Source organism: Chaetodon trifascialis, chromosome 1 (genome assembly GCF_039877785.1).
Source record: "Chaetodon trifascialis isolate fChaTrf1 chromosome 1, fChaTrf1.hap1, whole genome shotgun sequence".
Classification (NCBI taxonomy): domain Eukaryota; kingdom Metazoa; phylum Chordata; class Actinopteri; order Chaetodontiformes; family Chaetodontidae; genus Chaetodon; species Chaetodon trifascialis.
Genome location: NC_092056.1, coordinates 33,700,166 through 33,716,376, shown reverse-complemented (window position 1 = coordinate 33,716,376; position 16,211 = coordinate 33,700,166). Strand labels below are relative to the sequence as shown.

The window sequence follows — 16,211 nt, the reverse complement described above, 5'->3', positions numbered from 1 at the left end:
CTTATCCTCTATACTCAAGTATACAGTGACTGCAGGCTAATAAAAATAACAGGACTTTTAAGAGGTATCAAACAGGTCCCTGTATCACCTGTTTTCCCAGAAAAGGCCAAATAGTTCATAGCTTGACATCTTCCTTCTTTTACAAAAGCAGAAAACTGAAAAACAGCATCTGCTGTCTAATAATGGCAATGGTGACATTAAATTAGTATGAATGAAAATGCGTCATGTTGATACAATTAGCTTTTTAATATAAGGTAAATATCACAATAAAATTAATAAGTGTTTCTAAGTAGCTTTTGATATTGCTGACAGGTCTGTAATTGTTTTCACCACTACCAGCAGAAATCTTCCTTTCTGTTGGATTACCATTATTTGAGAATCAGAATATCGCCAAATTAATTTAAAAACATGAAAGATGAGCAATATTAGCTGACGAGCTGAAGAGCTCTGCTCAGTCCTATAAACACACTTTCTCTTGCATGCTTGTTTTAATCAGGAAGTCGATTTATTCACCTCACCAAAGATGATTATTTTTTTGCATAATTTCATATATCTGTGCATAACTTTGTTGAAATTTGATTTCTTTACATCCCAGCTTTCATTTACATTCCCAAAATGAATCTGTTTTATTGGATCTGTACATATCCATCAATATCAACGGGTTGCGAGTTTGTGTTCAACTTTATCAGCTGTTAGGTTGTACTGGCAGGCTCTAAGGGCTTTTATCAGTTCCTCTGTTCGTGCCTCAGCTCCTCGAATCTTCCTCCACTCCTTCAGCAGCTCCACTGCCATCTCCTCCAGTTCTGTGGGATGCCTCTTGGAGATGGACTCTAGCTTAACATCGGTCAAACCCAGTTTGCGGCCCAGTTTACGCCAAGACTTTCCCAGATTCTCGGAGATCACCTCCGTGGCAATGTCCAGTTTGGCTGAAGAAGGAGGAGACATTAAGGGTTTAAATAAGAAACATTTTCCGAATTTTGGGAAACAGTTAACTTCAAGAAAAGCATCTTTATCAAAGCATTATGGTAAATGGACTGTATTTGTAAAGTGCTTTTCTAGTCAGAAGACCACTGAAAGGACTTTCACAACTCAAGTCTGCATTCACCCATTCACGCACACGTTCATACAGTAGCTAAGCCACCTGCTCATTATGAGCATTATCTTGCACAAGGATACTTCGGTATGTGGACTGCCAAGGCCAGGGATCGAACCACCAACCTTCTGATAGGTGGACGACCCCTCTACCTCCTGAATGATTGCATTCCCAAAACTTACAAGCATTATTAATATTATTAAGAGAAGTAGGACAAATCCATCCATCCATTGTCTATACCCAACTATCCCTTTCGGGGTTGCAGGGGGGCTGGAGCCTATCCCAGCTGTCATTGGGTACACCCTGAACTGGTTGCCAGTCGACTGCAGGGCAACATATACAGACATTCACGCTCACACTCATACCTAAGGATAATTTAGAGTCCCCAATTAACCTAATGAGCATGTTTTTGGTATGTGGGAGGAAGCCGGAGTTCGCGGAAGAGAACCCATACATGCACAGGAAGAACATGCAAACTTCACAAAGAAAGGCCCCGCCCGACTAGGGGAACGAACCAGTGACCTTATTGCTGTGAGGCACGCACCCTACCTGCTGCGTCACCATGCCGCCCAGAAGTAGGACAAAGAATAGTAATCATAGGAGGAATAAAATACATCAATAATAACTATTTTCATGTTGCACTTTAAAAACATTTCTGCAGCTCAGAATGTCTCAACTCAGGATGTCTCGTGTCCTCAGTATACTTTGTTATACTTGGACAGTATATTTTCAAGAGGATTCTGTCTTTAAAACAATTTGTTTGTTCATGTATTGATGACTAGGCTGAATATTTTAAATTCAAATTTCCATTTGAAATGTAAAAAATCCATACATTCAAATGTGAAATGACTGCATTTTTTTTTTCAGGAATATCTGTTGAAAGCTGGCATATTTAAATCTATATAGGTGTTTAAATTTAGATGTGAAAATATTCAGCCTCTACATGCTGTTTCTCTCCTGCTGCTTCTGTGATGTTTGTCCTTGTTGTCTCCATTAGTCACATAGAAACAAAAAACGTCAGAAAATACAGTCCATAATCAGAAGATTTGTGACCAGAATTCTCAGGCTGAATTGTATATGAGAAGCAAGCTCTGTGTGTAAACACTGAGCCTGGTCCCATTCCCAGTTAAATATCGATGCTTTGTCAAGCCCCTCAGCATTTCATACAGACACACTTGGTACCCTTAGGTGTCTGTACCACATGTACTGGGCATTCAACTAATTTCACAGTAAACCCATCCACAAAAATATTAAGACATCGAGATCAAAATAGCACAGTATAATAAGCAAGAAAATCTTCAAATGGAAAAAGGTGGGGTGGATGGATGTATCAAACAAATGGACATTAGGGTTTGTGTCCCATGACAAACCAAAAGTGAAACCAAAACTGAACAATCTTTTCTTAAACCTAACCAAGTAGTTTTGATCGTAACCCTAAGATAACCAAGTAGCGTTGACGCATACTACATACTTTATTTATTTATTTAAATTCATTGAACAGGGACAAATGCATCAAACATTATTTCATGTAAATACAAGACAGATGTCATGCATACAGCTGTCTGTCCCTGCTTAGGCCTTTACTAAAACTTCGAGAGCAAAGGTAAAACAGCACAAAAACATTAAAACACGAAACAAAGACAAAATAGAGACAAAAAACACAAAACAGATAAGGACAGAAAACTAATAGTACTGTATGTATAAGTCAATGTTCACATGCTTGTTAGTGTCAGTGCTCAGCACTGAACACTCTTGTTATTCTGTGCGTTTCTTCTTCTTCAACTTCTTCAACTTATTAGTGACAGAGTGCTGAGCACTGAACACTCTTGTTATTCCATGCGTTTCTTCTTCAACTTCTTCAACTTATTAGTGATACAGTGCTGAGCACTGAACACTCTTTTTATTATGCGCGTTTCTTCTTCTTCTTCAACTTAGTGATACAATGCAAAGCACTGAACACTCTTGTTACTCTGCACGTTTCTTCTTCTTCTTATTATTGTTAGTGATACAGTGCTGAGCACTGAACACTCTTTTTATTATGCACGTTTCTTCTTCTTCTTCAACTTATTAGTGATACGGTGCAAAGCACTGAACACTCTTGTTATTCTGCACGTTTCTTCTTCTTCAATTTCTTCAACTTATTAGTGATACAGTGCTGAGCACTGCACACTCTTGTTATTCTGTGTGCTTCTTCTTCTTCAACTTATTAGTGATACAGTGCAAAGTACTGAACATTCTTGTTATTCTGTGCATTTCTTCTTCTTATCATTTTTATTAGTGATCCAGTGCAAAGCACTGAACACTCTTGTTATTCTGCGCGTTTCTTCTTCTTCTTCTTCTTATTATTATTATTAGTGATACAGCACTGAGCACTTAACACTCATGTTATTCTGCGTGTTTCTTCTTCTCATTATTATTATTATTAGTGATACAGTGCTGAGCACTGAACACTCTTGTTATTCTGCCTGTTTCTTCTTCTTAATATTATTAGTAGTAGTAGTGATACAGTGCTGAGCACTGAACGCTCTTGTTATTCTGTGTGTTTCTTCTTCTTCTTATTATTATTAGTGATACAGTGCTGAGCACTGAAGACTCTTGTTATTCTGCGCGTTTCTTCTTCAACTTCTTCTACTTCTTATTAGTGATACAGTGCTGAGCACTGAACACTCCTGTTATTCTGCACGTTTCTTCTTATTATTATTATTAGTGATACAGTGCTGAGCACTGAACACTCTTGTTATTCTGCGCGTTTCTTCTTATTATTAGTGATACAGTGCTGAGCACTGAACACTCTTGCTATTCTGTGCGTTTCTTATTATTATTATTATTAGTGATACAGCACTGAGCACTTAACACTCTTGTTATTCTGTGTGTTTCTTCTTCTCATTATTATTATTATTATTAGTGATACAGCACTGAGCACTTATAACACTCTTGTTATTCTGTGTGTTTCTTCTTCTCATTGTTATTATTATTATTATTATTAGTGATACAGCACTGAGCACTTAACACTCATGTTATTCTGCGTGTTTCTTCTTCTCATTATTATTATTATTAGTGATACAGTGCTGAGCACTGAAGACTCTTATTATTCTGCGCGTTACTTCTTCTTATTATTATTATTAGTAGTAGTGATAGAGTGCTGAGCACTGAACACTCTTGTTATTCTGCCTGTTTCTTCTTCTTCTTATTAGTAGTAGTAGTGATAGAGTGCTGAGCACTGAACACTCCTGTTATTCTGCCTGTTTCTTCTTCTTATTATTATTATTAGTAGTAGTGATAGAGTGCTGAGCACTGAACACTTGTTATTCTGTGCGTTTCTTCTTCTTCTTCTTCTTATTATTATTAGTATTAGTGATACAGTGCTGAGCACTGAATACTCTTGTTCTTCTGCATGTTTCTTCTTCTTCCATCCATCCATTTTCTATACCACCGACTCGGTATACCGCCGACTCGGTATGAAATTTTCGTGCGAAAAACGCACGAAAATTTCCCATTCAAAGTAGGGCTGGGCGATATGGCTGAAAACTCTATTGCGATATAAGTGTTTTATATTGGTCAATATCGATAATTATTGATATTTTTTATGACCTATTTAAAATAAGGACCGGGAGAAAAATACATTCAATTTAAACATTTTTATTTTATATTGAACCTTCCTCTGATTATAATCCCCTCAGATATCAAGGCAGAAAGGAAAGGAAATGTCAACACAACCATGGAAAACACTCAAATAATAAATGTAAAAAAAAGTGTAAAAATGTAAACAGAGAGAAACCTGAGAACTTTTTTTCTGCAGGTTTAGTGCAGGAAGTTCACAAGCTGATTCACCTTCTGCTGAATAAAATGTTTTCAGATATGTGCAGTCTTCTGTAAACATAGCAGAAACTGAGGTAGACTTGACTGAATTATAAAACCAACTTTAGTCACTCTTCTTACTCTAAACATACATGAACTATTCAATTATATTTTTATTGCAAGTGTGTTTTAAAAAAAAAAGAAAAAAGAAAAAAAAGCATGTGTAAGAGATGTTTATACCCTGGCTTCTCCACAGTGCTCAGCGGAAGCATGTCTTTAGCTATATGATATGCCGCTGCCTCCGTTATGTCTTTGTGCCTTTTAGATGATTTGTCATCAGGCACTGAAGCAGATACCTCTGCACGGTGGTCAGCTGCTTGTGCGGTGGTGCTGTGGTTGTAGATGTTGTTGGACGTTGGCGAATATGGCTGAGCTCCAAAGAGTGAGCGCGGCTAAGGTGGTTAAACAAGTTTGTGGTATTACGGGTCTTGGTGGGGACGACAGTCTTGCATAAGTTACAGACCACATTGGTCTGACTACGGTCCGACTTATAACTGCCATACTGGCGGGCTGACTTTCCCTGTTTTATCGACAATTTCTTCGCTCACTGCAGCGCTTTCTATTTCTCATCTCACTCCTCACGGAGCATCAAACACAAGACAACGCTATGGCGCAACCGAACTTGATAATGTTACATAATTAGCGTGTTATTGTGTCTCTCTCACTGATTAGCGATTACTCCCTACGTTGCTCGGTTACCTGAGAGCGAGTGCCTTTGTTCATGCAACCAACCTCGCTTCGCAACTTCTTTTATTGATATTGATGACGTGTCTATCGCGAGACATATCGCTATCGTTTTTATTGCCCAGCCCTAATTCAAAGTAAATGGGACGAGGCGAAAAAAGGGAAAAAATTTCGACCTTTTTCAAAGGACTACTGCTCCGGCATACGTTCACGTTTGATAGGCCATATAGTTTTTGATCAATTGCTGTTCAATTACCAGGATCAATTTTGAAGAAATTTTGAGATTATAATGTGTGTGTATTGCATGGGATGCTCGTGTCAGAGTGCGTGATGTCATCTCCAAACTCCAGATTTTTTGTCTTTCCACACTCCTCCCAGCCACGATTTACGCTCTAGACGCATGATTTTTTCCCACATTTGTAGACAAATTTGTTCTGTCTCTCACAATGTGTTCAAAAAAATCAGAGAGACTTACAGAATTTGAATTAGCAGCCTCTAAGTGCGGCCACATCTGTCTCTGCTCCTTATTGACTCCACTACAAAGATTTTCAGAGAGAAGCAGAACGGACTCCTGTTATAAAGTCGCAAGTGTCTATAAAATATTTTGTATAGAAACACCAAAAGCACACCAAAGCGTTCAGGAAGTCCTTACAGAGATGATGGTCTGTATTTTTTTCTGATAGGAGCTACCGTTCTCTCAGAATAAGCCCTAATGTGAGAGCAGTGCAGAGGCAGAAAATGGCTCTTTTTCTCCACGTTTCTGTCTGCCCCTGTCTGTCTGCCTGGGGGGGTCCCTATTGGCAACTCAAGTTCAAGTTGCCGTGGCAACCTCTGAGCCTCAGTACTTCTCTGAGCACTCCTCTCCCACACACCCAAACACACATATGAAGCTTCATGTGATTACACAGACACACACAAACACCAACACACGTAACCAGGGTTAAAATCTCAAATGTGGCCCAGTAGACCTCTATAGCATTTACAAGGATCTCATGCAGTGTTGTCTGTGGTGTTTACTAATACAAACACAAACACATACAGCTGAGATGTGTATGTTTCTGTGTGTGTTTTTAATAGCACTGCAGTGCTATAGAGGTCAGTGTTCTGTCTTTAGTACTGGACACTGACCTCTATAGCACTAGCCACACACGTTTGCGCACTGTACTGCTCTCAAAATTTCCCGCCGGGGGGAAATTTTCTAGTTTCAGTTGCAACCCTTGTTTTGCTTGTGTGTTAAAAGCAATGTGGTCTGTTAATGTTTTGATTTCAGGTGGAAACATGTTCCAGAGTTTTGCACGTAATATTGAGAAGGACGACTGTCTGAATGTTGTTCTGCTTGTTGCACCCCTAGTTCTATTTCCAGCATTTTGTTTATGTACCAGTTGTACATACAGTATTTCTGGGGCAAGGTTGTTCACATACATCACTTACTTGAAAATAAGTTTTAAAAATAAGAAACCTAGAAAACTGTCAAAACTTAACAGATTATATTTCTCGATCATTCCGCAGTGAATACAGGTTACAGATTTTTCATCCATTACTTTCAGTGTCTATTTATATAGTGACCTAATGGGTGCAAGTGCTGTCTGGTTAGCTGGGCCCCAAACAGTTATACAGTATGATAAATGAGAAAATATCATGGCATGCATGAACTGTTGTGCTGCCTTTATGGGTATGTATAGTCTAATCGGGCGAAAACAATTTAAATTGGTTTTGCACCGCCTCTACATAACTTCAACTTCAACTTTATTTATATAGCACTTTAAAAACAACCAGAGTTGAAACAAAGTGCTGTACAATTTATAGACAAAACAATAAAGTGGAATAAGATAAATAAAATAAAACAGGAATAAACACTAAAATAATTGTTTTATTGTTTTTAAAAACTATTAAAAGCAATAAAACAATAAGTAAAAACAAACCATAAGACTCTAAAACAAGAGCGGAGTCTCATGTGGAGTTGAAAGCCAAGGAATAAAAGTGGGTTTTAAGACGAGTTTTAAAAATGGACAGTGATGGGGCTTGCCTAATGACTGGTGGTAGCTCATTCCATAATTTTGGAGCCACCACAGAAAAAGCTCTGTCCCCTCTGAGCTTCCGTTTTGATCTCGGTACCTCCAGGTACAGTAGATCAGCTGACCTGAGGCACCGAGCAGGAGCGTAGAGGTGAAGGAGCTCAGAGCGGTAAGGCGGGCGAGACCATTTAAAGATTTAAAAACAAATAAAATAATCTTAAAATGGACCCTAAAGTGCACAGGCAGCCAGTGGAGGGAGGCCAGGATAGGAGTTATGTGCTCCCTCTTACACACTCCAGTTAGCAGGCGAGTAGCTGCGTTTTGCACCAGCTGGAGGCGTGCGAGGGAGGACTGGCTGACTCCAAAATAAAGTGGATTACAGTAATCCAGCCGAGATGCAATAAAGGCATGGATTACTGTTTCAAAGTGCTGTTGTGCAAGGAAAGGCTTCACCTTTGCCAGCTGCCTAATGTGGAAAAAGCTGGACTTCACTACAGCACTAATTTGCCGATCCAATTTAAAATCACTGTCCATCTTAAAACCCAAGTTTGAGACTGTTGGCCTTACATAGCCTGCCAAAGGGCCCAAGTCAACAGGAGGGGGATCACAAGGGCCACTGAGGCCAAACAATATCACTTCAGTTTTTTTCTCATTGAAATTTAGAAAGTTCAAGGCCATCCAGGCTTTGATGTCTTCAAGACATGACAGAAGTGGTGTGAGGGAGAAGGCATTTTTCTTTTTCAGTGGCACGTAAATCTGATTGTCGTCAGCATAACAATGAAAAGAGATGCCATGCTTTCTCAGGATGGAGCCCAGGGGTAGTAAATATAGAGAGAAAAGCAGGGGCCCTAAAACAGACCCCTGTGGAACCCCATACAGTAGTGGAGCAGAGCTGGACTCCGAATTTCCAAGGCTTACACTCATACTCCTGTCGGCCAGATAAGATTTGAACCACTCCAGTGCAGTACCACAGATGCCCACTAGGTGACGTAACCGAGCCACTAGGGTGCTGTGGTCCACAGTGTCAAAGGCTGCAGTTAGGTCCAACAAAACCAGGAGTCAGTAGCCAGGAAGATATCGTTAAAAACTCTCAATAAAGCTGACTCAGTGCTGTGCTGAGTTTTAAATCCAGACTGAAAGACCTCCAGGACACCATGCTTATCCAGGAAAGACTTTAACTGAGCATGGACAACTTTCTCCAAGATTTTAGAAATAAAAGGCAACTTGGAAATGGGCCTAAAGTTGGCCAACACGCTGCGATCAAGGCCAGGTTTCTTAAGTAGGGGCTGCACCACTGCACGTTTAAAACTCACGGGAACAACTCCTGAAGACAGACTGCTGTTATTGATAGCTAAAACTGTTTTCCCTATACTAGGAAAAACCTTAAAAAGACGAGGAGAGACAGTGTCACGGGGGGGAACCTGACGGCTTAATACGGCCAACCAGATATTCTACGACAGAGACACAGGTTCAAACTTATCAAGAGCTACAGAAAATGGGACAGGGTCAGAGGGATCAGATGCAGGAGCTGAGATGAGAGCCCTAGCAGTAGCAACCTTGTCAATGAAAAAGTGCAGGAAGCTATTGCACATTTCAGGAGATGCCTCCAAGCTGACAGGCTGTGGGGCATTAAGAACAGTGTCAATGGTTTTAAATAACACACGCGGGTTGTGACGATTAGACTCAATGAGGTTTGACAAGTATTTTCTTTTGGAATCTTTAACAGTGCTCTGGTAGCAGCGCCAACAGTCCTTTAGGATTTGGAAGGAAAGTTGATCAAACTTCAATTGAGAATCTAAAATGACACCCAAAAATTTAAACTCACCTACCTGATCTATATCTATCTCATTAATCTTTATTCCAGAATTTTCATTGGCTTTCCTCTCAATCGAGAAACACACTGACACTGTCTTTTTGTAATTCAAGTCAAATTATTATTTTGAAGCCATTGTGACACACCAGACATTTCTTTTGACAGTGTTTCTACTGCCATCTGAGGAGTTTAAACATACAATTGTATCATCAGCATACATTTGACATTTAGCTCTTTTGCAGCTGTTGGGCAAATCAATATATAAACTAAAAAGCAAGGGGCCCAAAATTGAACCTTGTGGAATTGCCATTCAACAAGTCTGGACAGTTGACAGGGTAGAATTAGATCTAACCCATTGCTCTCTATGCTCAAGATAAGATCGGAACCAAGCGATTGTCTCATCTGAGAAAGTATATGCTTTGAGCTTATTTAGGAGAATTTTATGGTTGACAGTATCAAAGTCCAAGAATACTGCCACCACTACATTTCTTTCATCTACTAACTGTTTAATAGTTTCTCTGAGATAACAGTTTGCCAACTCTGTTGAGTACCCTGCTCTGAACCCAAATTGTTTGGGGTGCAGTAAATGGTTGCTTTCAAGGTAATTAACAAGTTGTTTAGCAACTGCTCTCTCAAGTACGTTTGAGAGCACAGGTAAGATGGAAATTGGTCTATAATTGGAGACCAAGTCAGGTGCTCCAGACTTGTGAATGGGAGTTATAATTGCCTTTTTCCAGATCTTAGGAAATTCATTAACTCTGATTGATGAGTCACATGTGTCACTGGCACTTGAAGAAGAGAACTGTCTTTCTTAATTAATAAAGTATCCAACCCAAAATGATCCTTGGCCTTAGAATGCCTTAATTGCACTATAACTTTACTGGTCTCATTTTGATTGACCTCTTTCATATGAAAAGACAATGAGAGCTCTCTCGCTATGTTGTCTTACTTAACTGGTTGGAAATTTTCTGCCAGTTCCTCAACTGATTTAATAAAAAAAAATGTATTCAATTCATTTGCAATTTCCAAATTATTGGTACTAGCTATTCCCTTTATGTTCAATTACACAACAGATTTTTTCGGATTAGGCGCTCAATTAGTCAAAATATTTAGATGTTTCCAGAGCGCTGAGCTTTTCCCCTCTGAATCGGCAATTAGTTGGATTAAGTAACAGGTTTTTGTAGTACGTAACTCCCTAACTACCTTATTTCTCACCCTTTGAAAATAAGTATGTCTGTGTGTGTTGAGCACGAGGTCTCTTTTCTTCATTAGCTGGCGAATATCTTTATTCAGCCATGGTAAAGCCCTGCGCCATCGTGGGTGTTTCAATAGTTGACTATATTTCTGCATTAAATCTGTGTTTTCATCATTGTAGCACAGCAGGTGTTTACATCATGAGTTTGCATAACATTGTCCCAGTTAATATTCGGTAATTAATTTTCAAATTGGGTCGTCTTGTTCTTGGGGATGCCTGATTTACCTCTGATTTACCGGAGTCGTTGCATCAGGATTGTAGATATAGAGGCTAAACCAACGCTTTAAGCCACTGAGGTGCTGCACCTGGATAACCTAATTGACGCGCTGACTGATGAATCAAAGTTGGAGTCAAACTTGCCAGTTGAACACATTGTCCATTTATTTTCCATCACAAAGTGTCAGTGTCCATTAAAATTGAACAGGTTTCCAACAACGCTCATACATCCACACATGCAACTCCAGCACTTCAGCGGCTGCAGGCTTCAAAAACTGTTTATACTTCCGGGTGGAACACCTGACCAGACAAAGAAAGGTTCCCCCCATATATCATAACGACCGCTAATTACCTCATGAGACCTGATACCCAGTACACAATACACAAATAAATTAATTCACATTCTGCTCCTACAGTAGACGTTTTTCATTAATTTTCTAAGAGTTAAAACCATACTGTGGTCAGACAGGCTTGCAATTAAATTATACGTCTTTATCACTCTCAGGTCTATTCGTAAAAATCAAATCAATGACAGTTTTGCTGACTTTAGTAAGTCTCGTCGGTTCTTTAATTATTTGCTGGAAATTATGTTTTGAATAGATTGTTTTTAGTTTTTGTTTGGTGCCTTTGTCCAACCAATTTGTATTATAGTCTCCTAGAAAAACACTTTCACAGCTCCAATTTAGTTGTTTAAGTAATTCATCTAAATACTGGTAAAATGAAGCACCGTGTGATGGAGGATGATATAAAGTCATGATGTCAAATTTCATTTTTGTTGATGGTATTAGATTAATGGCCACACATTCTAAAAGTGTATCAAAATTGATTTCATCTCACTTACAAATATCACTAATTAAATCAATGCTCCACCCCCCTTTCCCATCAATCTGTCTTTCCTTAAGCAGACATAACCAGGTACATCAATTTGTGTTGGGATATTACAATTCAGCCACGATTCAGTTGGACGTAGGTAATCCAAATTAGAGTCCGTCAGTAGGTGTTGAACTTGATCTTGTTTTGATATAATGCTTTGAATGTTTAAATGCCCTCCCACAATACCCTTTGGATTGGTGTTTGTGTCCCATAAAACCTTTGCATGATTTACAGTCTGCAAAAATCTAAATTGTCTTTGTTTTCCTTCTGCGTGACCTGGGGCACTTCTGTCACTGTGTGTGCGGGATTTGCTGGTTGCCTATTTCCCTGCACATTTTCTTCGTGTTTCATGTAATAACGTGAGCGAGATAGTTCTTAATCTGTTGGTAGACCAGGTTCATCTGCATCAGCTGGACCCAGTTGTGCATTCTGATGGAGACAGTCCTTAGACAGTTCACCTGTTTGATCCTGCAGTCCACACTCATCTTGGTGAAGATTGGAGTCACTGATGGGTTGTTGAAGCTCAGCAAACAGTGATTTGGAACATGTCCATTGGTTCAGTCCCTCTGGTGTGATCATGCCGAACCAATGTTTTTTCTGCTGTGTTTTTTCCAGTTGCACATCCTGACCGGGTGTTGAATTTCTTAATGGACCAGGGTTCAGTTGAATATCCCCACTCAGTAGCAGCAAAAACAATAGAGTACTGCAAGCATGCCATTTGCTTTGCTTGGTGAATTGTTTGCTGTCTTTTCCATTACAATATTCTTTCTGCCAGAAGATGGAATAAATAAATAAATATCCATGTCCAAAATGATTCAGTCTTGGTGTGTTATCCAGGGGAGTAGGAAGTCCAAAAGTAAGTAATTGATTACTTGTCAAACAAAGGGCTTGAACAGGTGGAGCAATCAGAAACCACAGGCAAAGTAGTAGTGTCCAAACAGATCCATTTTCTCTGTACTTGTTGTTTGTTTGTTACTTGTGTTACTTGTTTGTTTCTTGACTTGGATTCAGACATTTCTTTGAGTTAGTTGCTGAAAAACACTGGCTGGAACTGACAAGAAACTGAGAAAAATGTAAAAAAAAAAATAGGGAAAGGTATGGAGCCTGACAAACCACACCAGCCCTTGGTGGCCATTTTATCCTAGTCTCTTCATGATGCAACTAACCAAACTGTGATCATTTCACAACATTAACATGTTAAAAAGGCTTTCTGAGAGGCTTAGTGTATCACTGGGATGAGAAAACAGCTAGAGCAGTTCTGGGCATCTAATATTACCGCACATGGGGTTTACAGGTGTGCAGCAGGTAGTGCGTGTGCCTCACAGCAAGAAGGTCGCCAGTTCGATTCCCGGGTCAGGCCTTTCTGTGTGAAGTTTGCATGTTCTTCCCGTGCATGCGTGGGTTCTCTCGGGGCACTCCGGCTTCCTCCCACAGGGGAGTTGATTGATGACTGTAAAATTGCCCCTAGGTGTGAGTGTGAATGGTTGTATGTCTGTATATGTTGCCCTGTGATCAACTGGCAATCAGTCCAGGGTGTATCCCGCCTCCTGCCCGTTGACAGCCGAGATAGGCTCCAGCCCCCCCGCGACCCCGAAAGGTATAAGCGGCATAGAAAATAGATGGATGGATGGGTTTACATTGGAGTAAGATGAAAGCCTGGTCTGTCTCATACAGACGCTTAGGGGTACCTTGTTTGTCTGTAATGAGAGGCCGAGGGTCGTGACAAATCGTTGGTATATGATGATCTGGGAATAAAAAGGGGTTAAAACAACCTACAGAAATCCCAATTATTAAGCTAGATGTGGAATATAAGCCAATATAAGACAACATTTTATCCTATTCCTCAAATATTTTTATTAAAAAATAATACAAGACTGTTGCTACTAGCTTTTCAGTTTTGTTGTCAGTCAGTCATAGATTGAATTGAAAAAATCTACTGCCTTGTCTCTGGTGAGATGCTAAATAAAAAAAAAGTTAATTATAGTAACAGACTTGCTACTTTAACAGACTATATTTGCATATTCTATTAATATGGTATGTTGAAATGGTTCTGTTCCAGTTACAAAACAGGTACAGGTCAATGTACTAGTACTTGTCAGGAAAAATACTAGGTATAGTTATGTTAATTATGACAGTATCATCACTGCTAAGGTATTTTCTAATTGGGCATCCCCAATGTGTACATGCCACAACAGGTTTAGAGAGACCACTTGTCCTTAATGGATTGCACCTTGTGTCTATAACAGCCAAAACTAATCACAGGGTCAGTGAGTTACTGTATAATTGTATAAACCTATGACATATACCAGAAACAATGAACTGAATGTACATGAACACACTTAGATGAAGACTTCATCTACAAATTTAAAATGACTACCAAGTTTAGGGCATATAAAATTGATCACTGTCAGAGAAATGTTAACTACAAATTCAGAGAAGAAACTGATAGATTTTGCCATGTGGGGGCTGCATCTTTGTTCAATGAACTGTGGACTTCCCTTAGCTTAGAGGGGAATTTCACTCATTTTACTCATCAAAGTCAACTGAACATTCACAAAGACAACAACTCAGCCTGTGAAAATGGTTGAATAATGTCTTGAGTGGCTCTGAAGGAGCTTAGTCAAGTCTTAGGAAAACAAGCTGATGATGTCATAGGGGTATCTCAACTTGGATTTAGAGACTACAGACTTAAAACAGAAAACTTGGGCAATAAACTGGGGTTGTGGAGTAGAGACACTGAGATGCTTTATGGGAAATACGGGATGCAGTGTTTATCTAGCTTGACCCTTACTAGAGACTAAAAGTCAGCACATCTGTGCCTCTGATGCCTACAGTGCTTTAAGTCCACACAAAAGGTTTCTAATGCATGCAGCAATGTAGTATCAGCTGCACCCCTTGTGAATAGAGGTGGAGCTTTTGTAAAGTGCGTTAAAATTTCAATGTGCGGCTAACTGAGTAAAAAGGTAATAACAGAAAGTCCATCTCATCATTATGATTACGATTAAATTGTATCATATTTTACAGGTCAATTACATGCAATGTCCAGTTTATTAGATAAACCTATGAACACAGAAAACAGAAACATCGGTGGCTTAAGTTAAGTTTGCACAATAACACAATGGTTTAACAGCACGACAAATTGCAGGCTGCAAAATTACATTCATTGCAGAACCGTTGTACTTTACTGCATCGCGTCATATTTCATCATACCTAGCTGTGGCTAATAAACTGGATATTGAGTGTATGTCCCAGTTTGAATGACCAAAAAATACATTATCATAATCAACATTATCGGTATTAGCAGCCGTCGAAACACTCAGCTACTGCACGCCCCTTTGGCTTTACACCGCCACATGATTCATACGCTACTGTACCTTTCTCCTCGTCGTCCGGTTGGTTGTCTGTAGACCCAGTCTGACTTTCAAAACGGTTTAATTTTTCTGACAGATCGTGGCGTTGAACTTCCCGGAGTAGCACGCAAAGATACTCCTTGTTATCGGCTCCCAATCTGCCTCTCTCCGTCAGAGCATCAAACAGTTTGCTTCCGGTGTCGATCGTTTCCAGCCGTCTTTTAGTGATCATGTCTCGACACAGAAACTTGATTTGGTCCAGCTGTTCTGCGGACAGCTGATTAGAAATTTCCAATAAAACAGCATTAAACTGGAGAGAGCTCATGTCTTGGACACACACCGCACCACTGACACACCGATGTAGTCTATCTGAACTAGGAAATAGTTCAGTTTTACTTTCACTTCCGAAGAAAAAACAACAACAAAAAAAACCCTTTCACTTCCGTGTTTTTTTTTTTTTTTTTTAATTTCAATAATTTGCAAACAACGTGAAATGTACAGAACAGCAAACAAACAACAAAGAAGTAATAAGGAAGAAATAATTTGGAGAATATAGCATAATGAGAACAAAAAATAACTCATAAGTTATTGAGAAAAATAAGTAAATAAATAACATATGATAAAAATGAATAAATAAATAAATAAAAATACATTAAGTGAGCGAGAGTGTGACAAAAAAATTCATCTTAAGATACTGATTACAAACTGACAGTTTTGATAGCCTTTTTGTTCTTTGAGGACTCAATTAAAGATATATATTGTTTCAGTTCCTTCATTAAAACATAGAATTTGGGTTTTTGGTTTGTAAATTTACATTTATGAATATGGAATTTACAGAGTAGCAATAATAGATTGATTAAAAAAAAGGCATTTGTATCTTTTTCTCCATACTCGAAACATCCTAATATAACATCCTTATAGTAGAGAGCAAAATCGGTGAGGATCTTATCTGTTATGTAGTCATTAACATCTTTCCAAAATTCATATGTAAATTTACAAGACCAGAATAAATGAGAGCAGGTTTCAGGATGCAATTCACAGAAAGAGCAATTTA

At 39.0% G+C, this 16,211-nt stretch overlaps 1 protein-coding gene across 1 annotated transcript; it reads right to left on the bottom strand.

The window, feature by feature from the left end:
• Positions 1–480: 480 nt before the first annotated feature.
• Positions 481–15,539, bottom strand: fadd (Fas (tnfrsf6)-associated via death domain). Its single transcript, XM_070965521.1, has 2 exons — positions 15,182–15,539; positions 481–926 (listed from the first exon to the last, which is right to left on the bottom strand). The coding sequence occupies exons 1-2, from the start codon at positions 15,480–15,482 to the stop codon at positions 655–657; spliced, it is 573 nt and encodes a 190-aa protein (XP_070821622.1). The 5' UTR covers positions 15,483–15,539; the 3' UTR covers positions 481–654.
• Between the last annotated feature and the right edge of the window lie 672 nt (positions 15,540–16,211).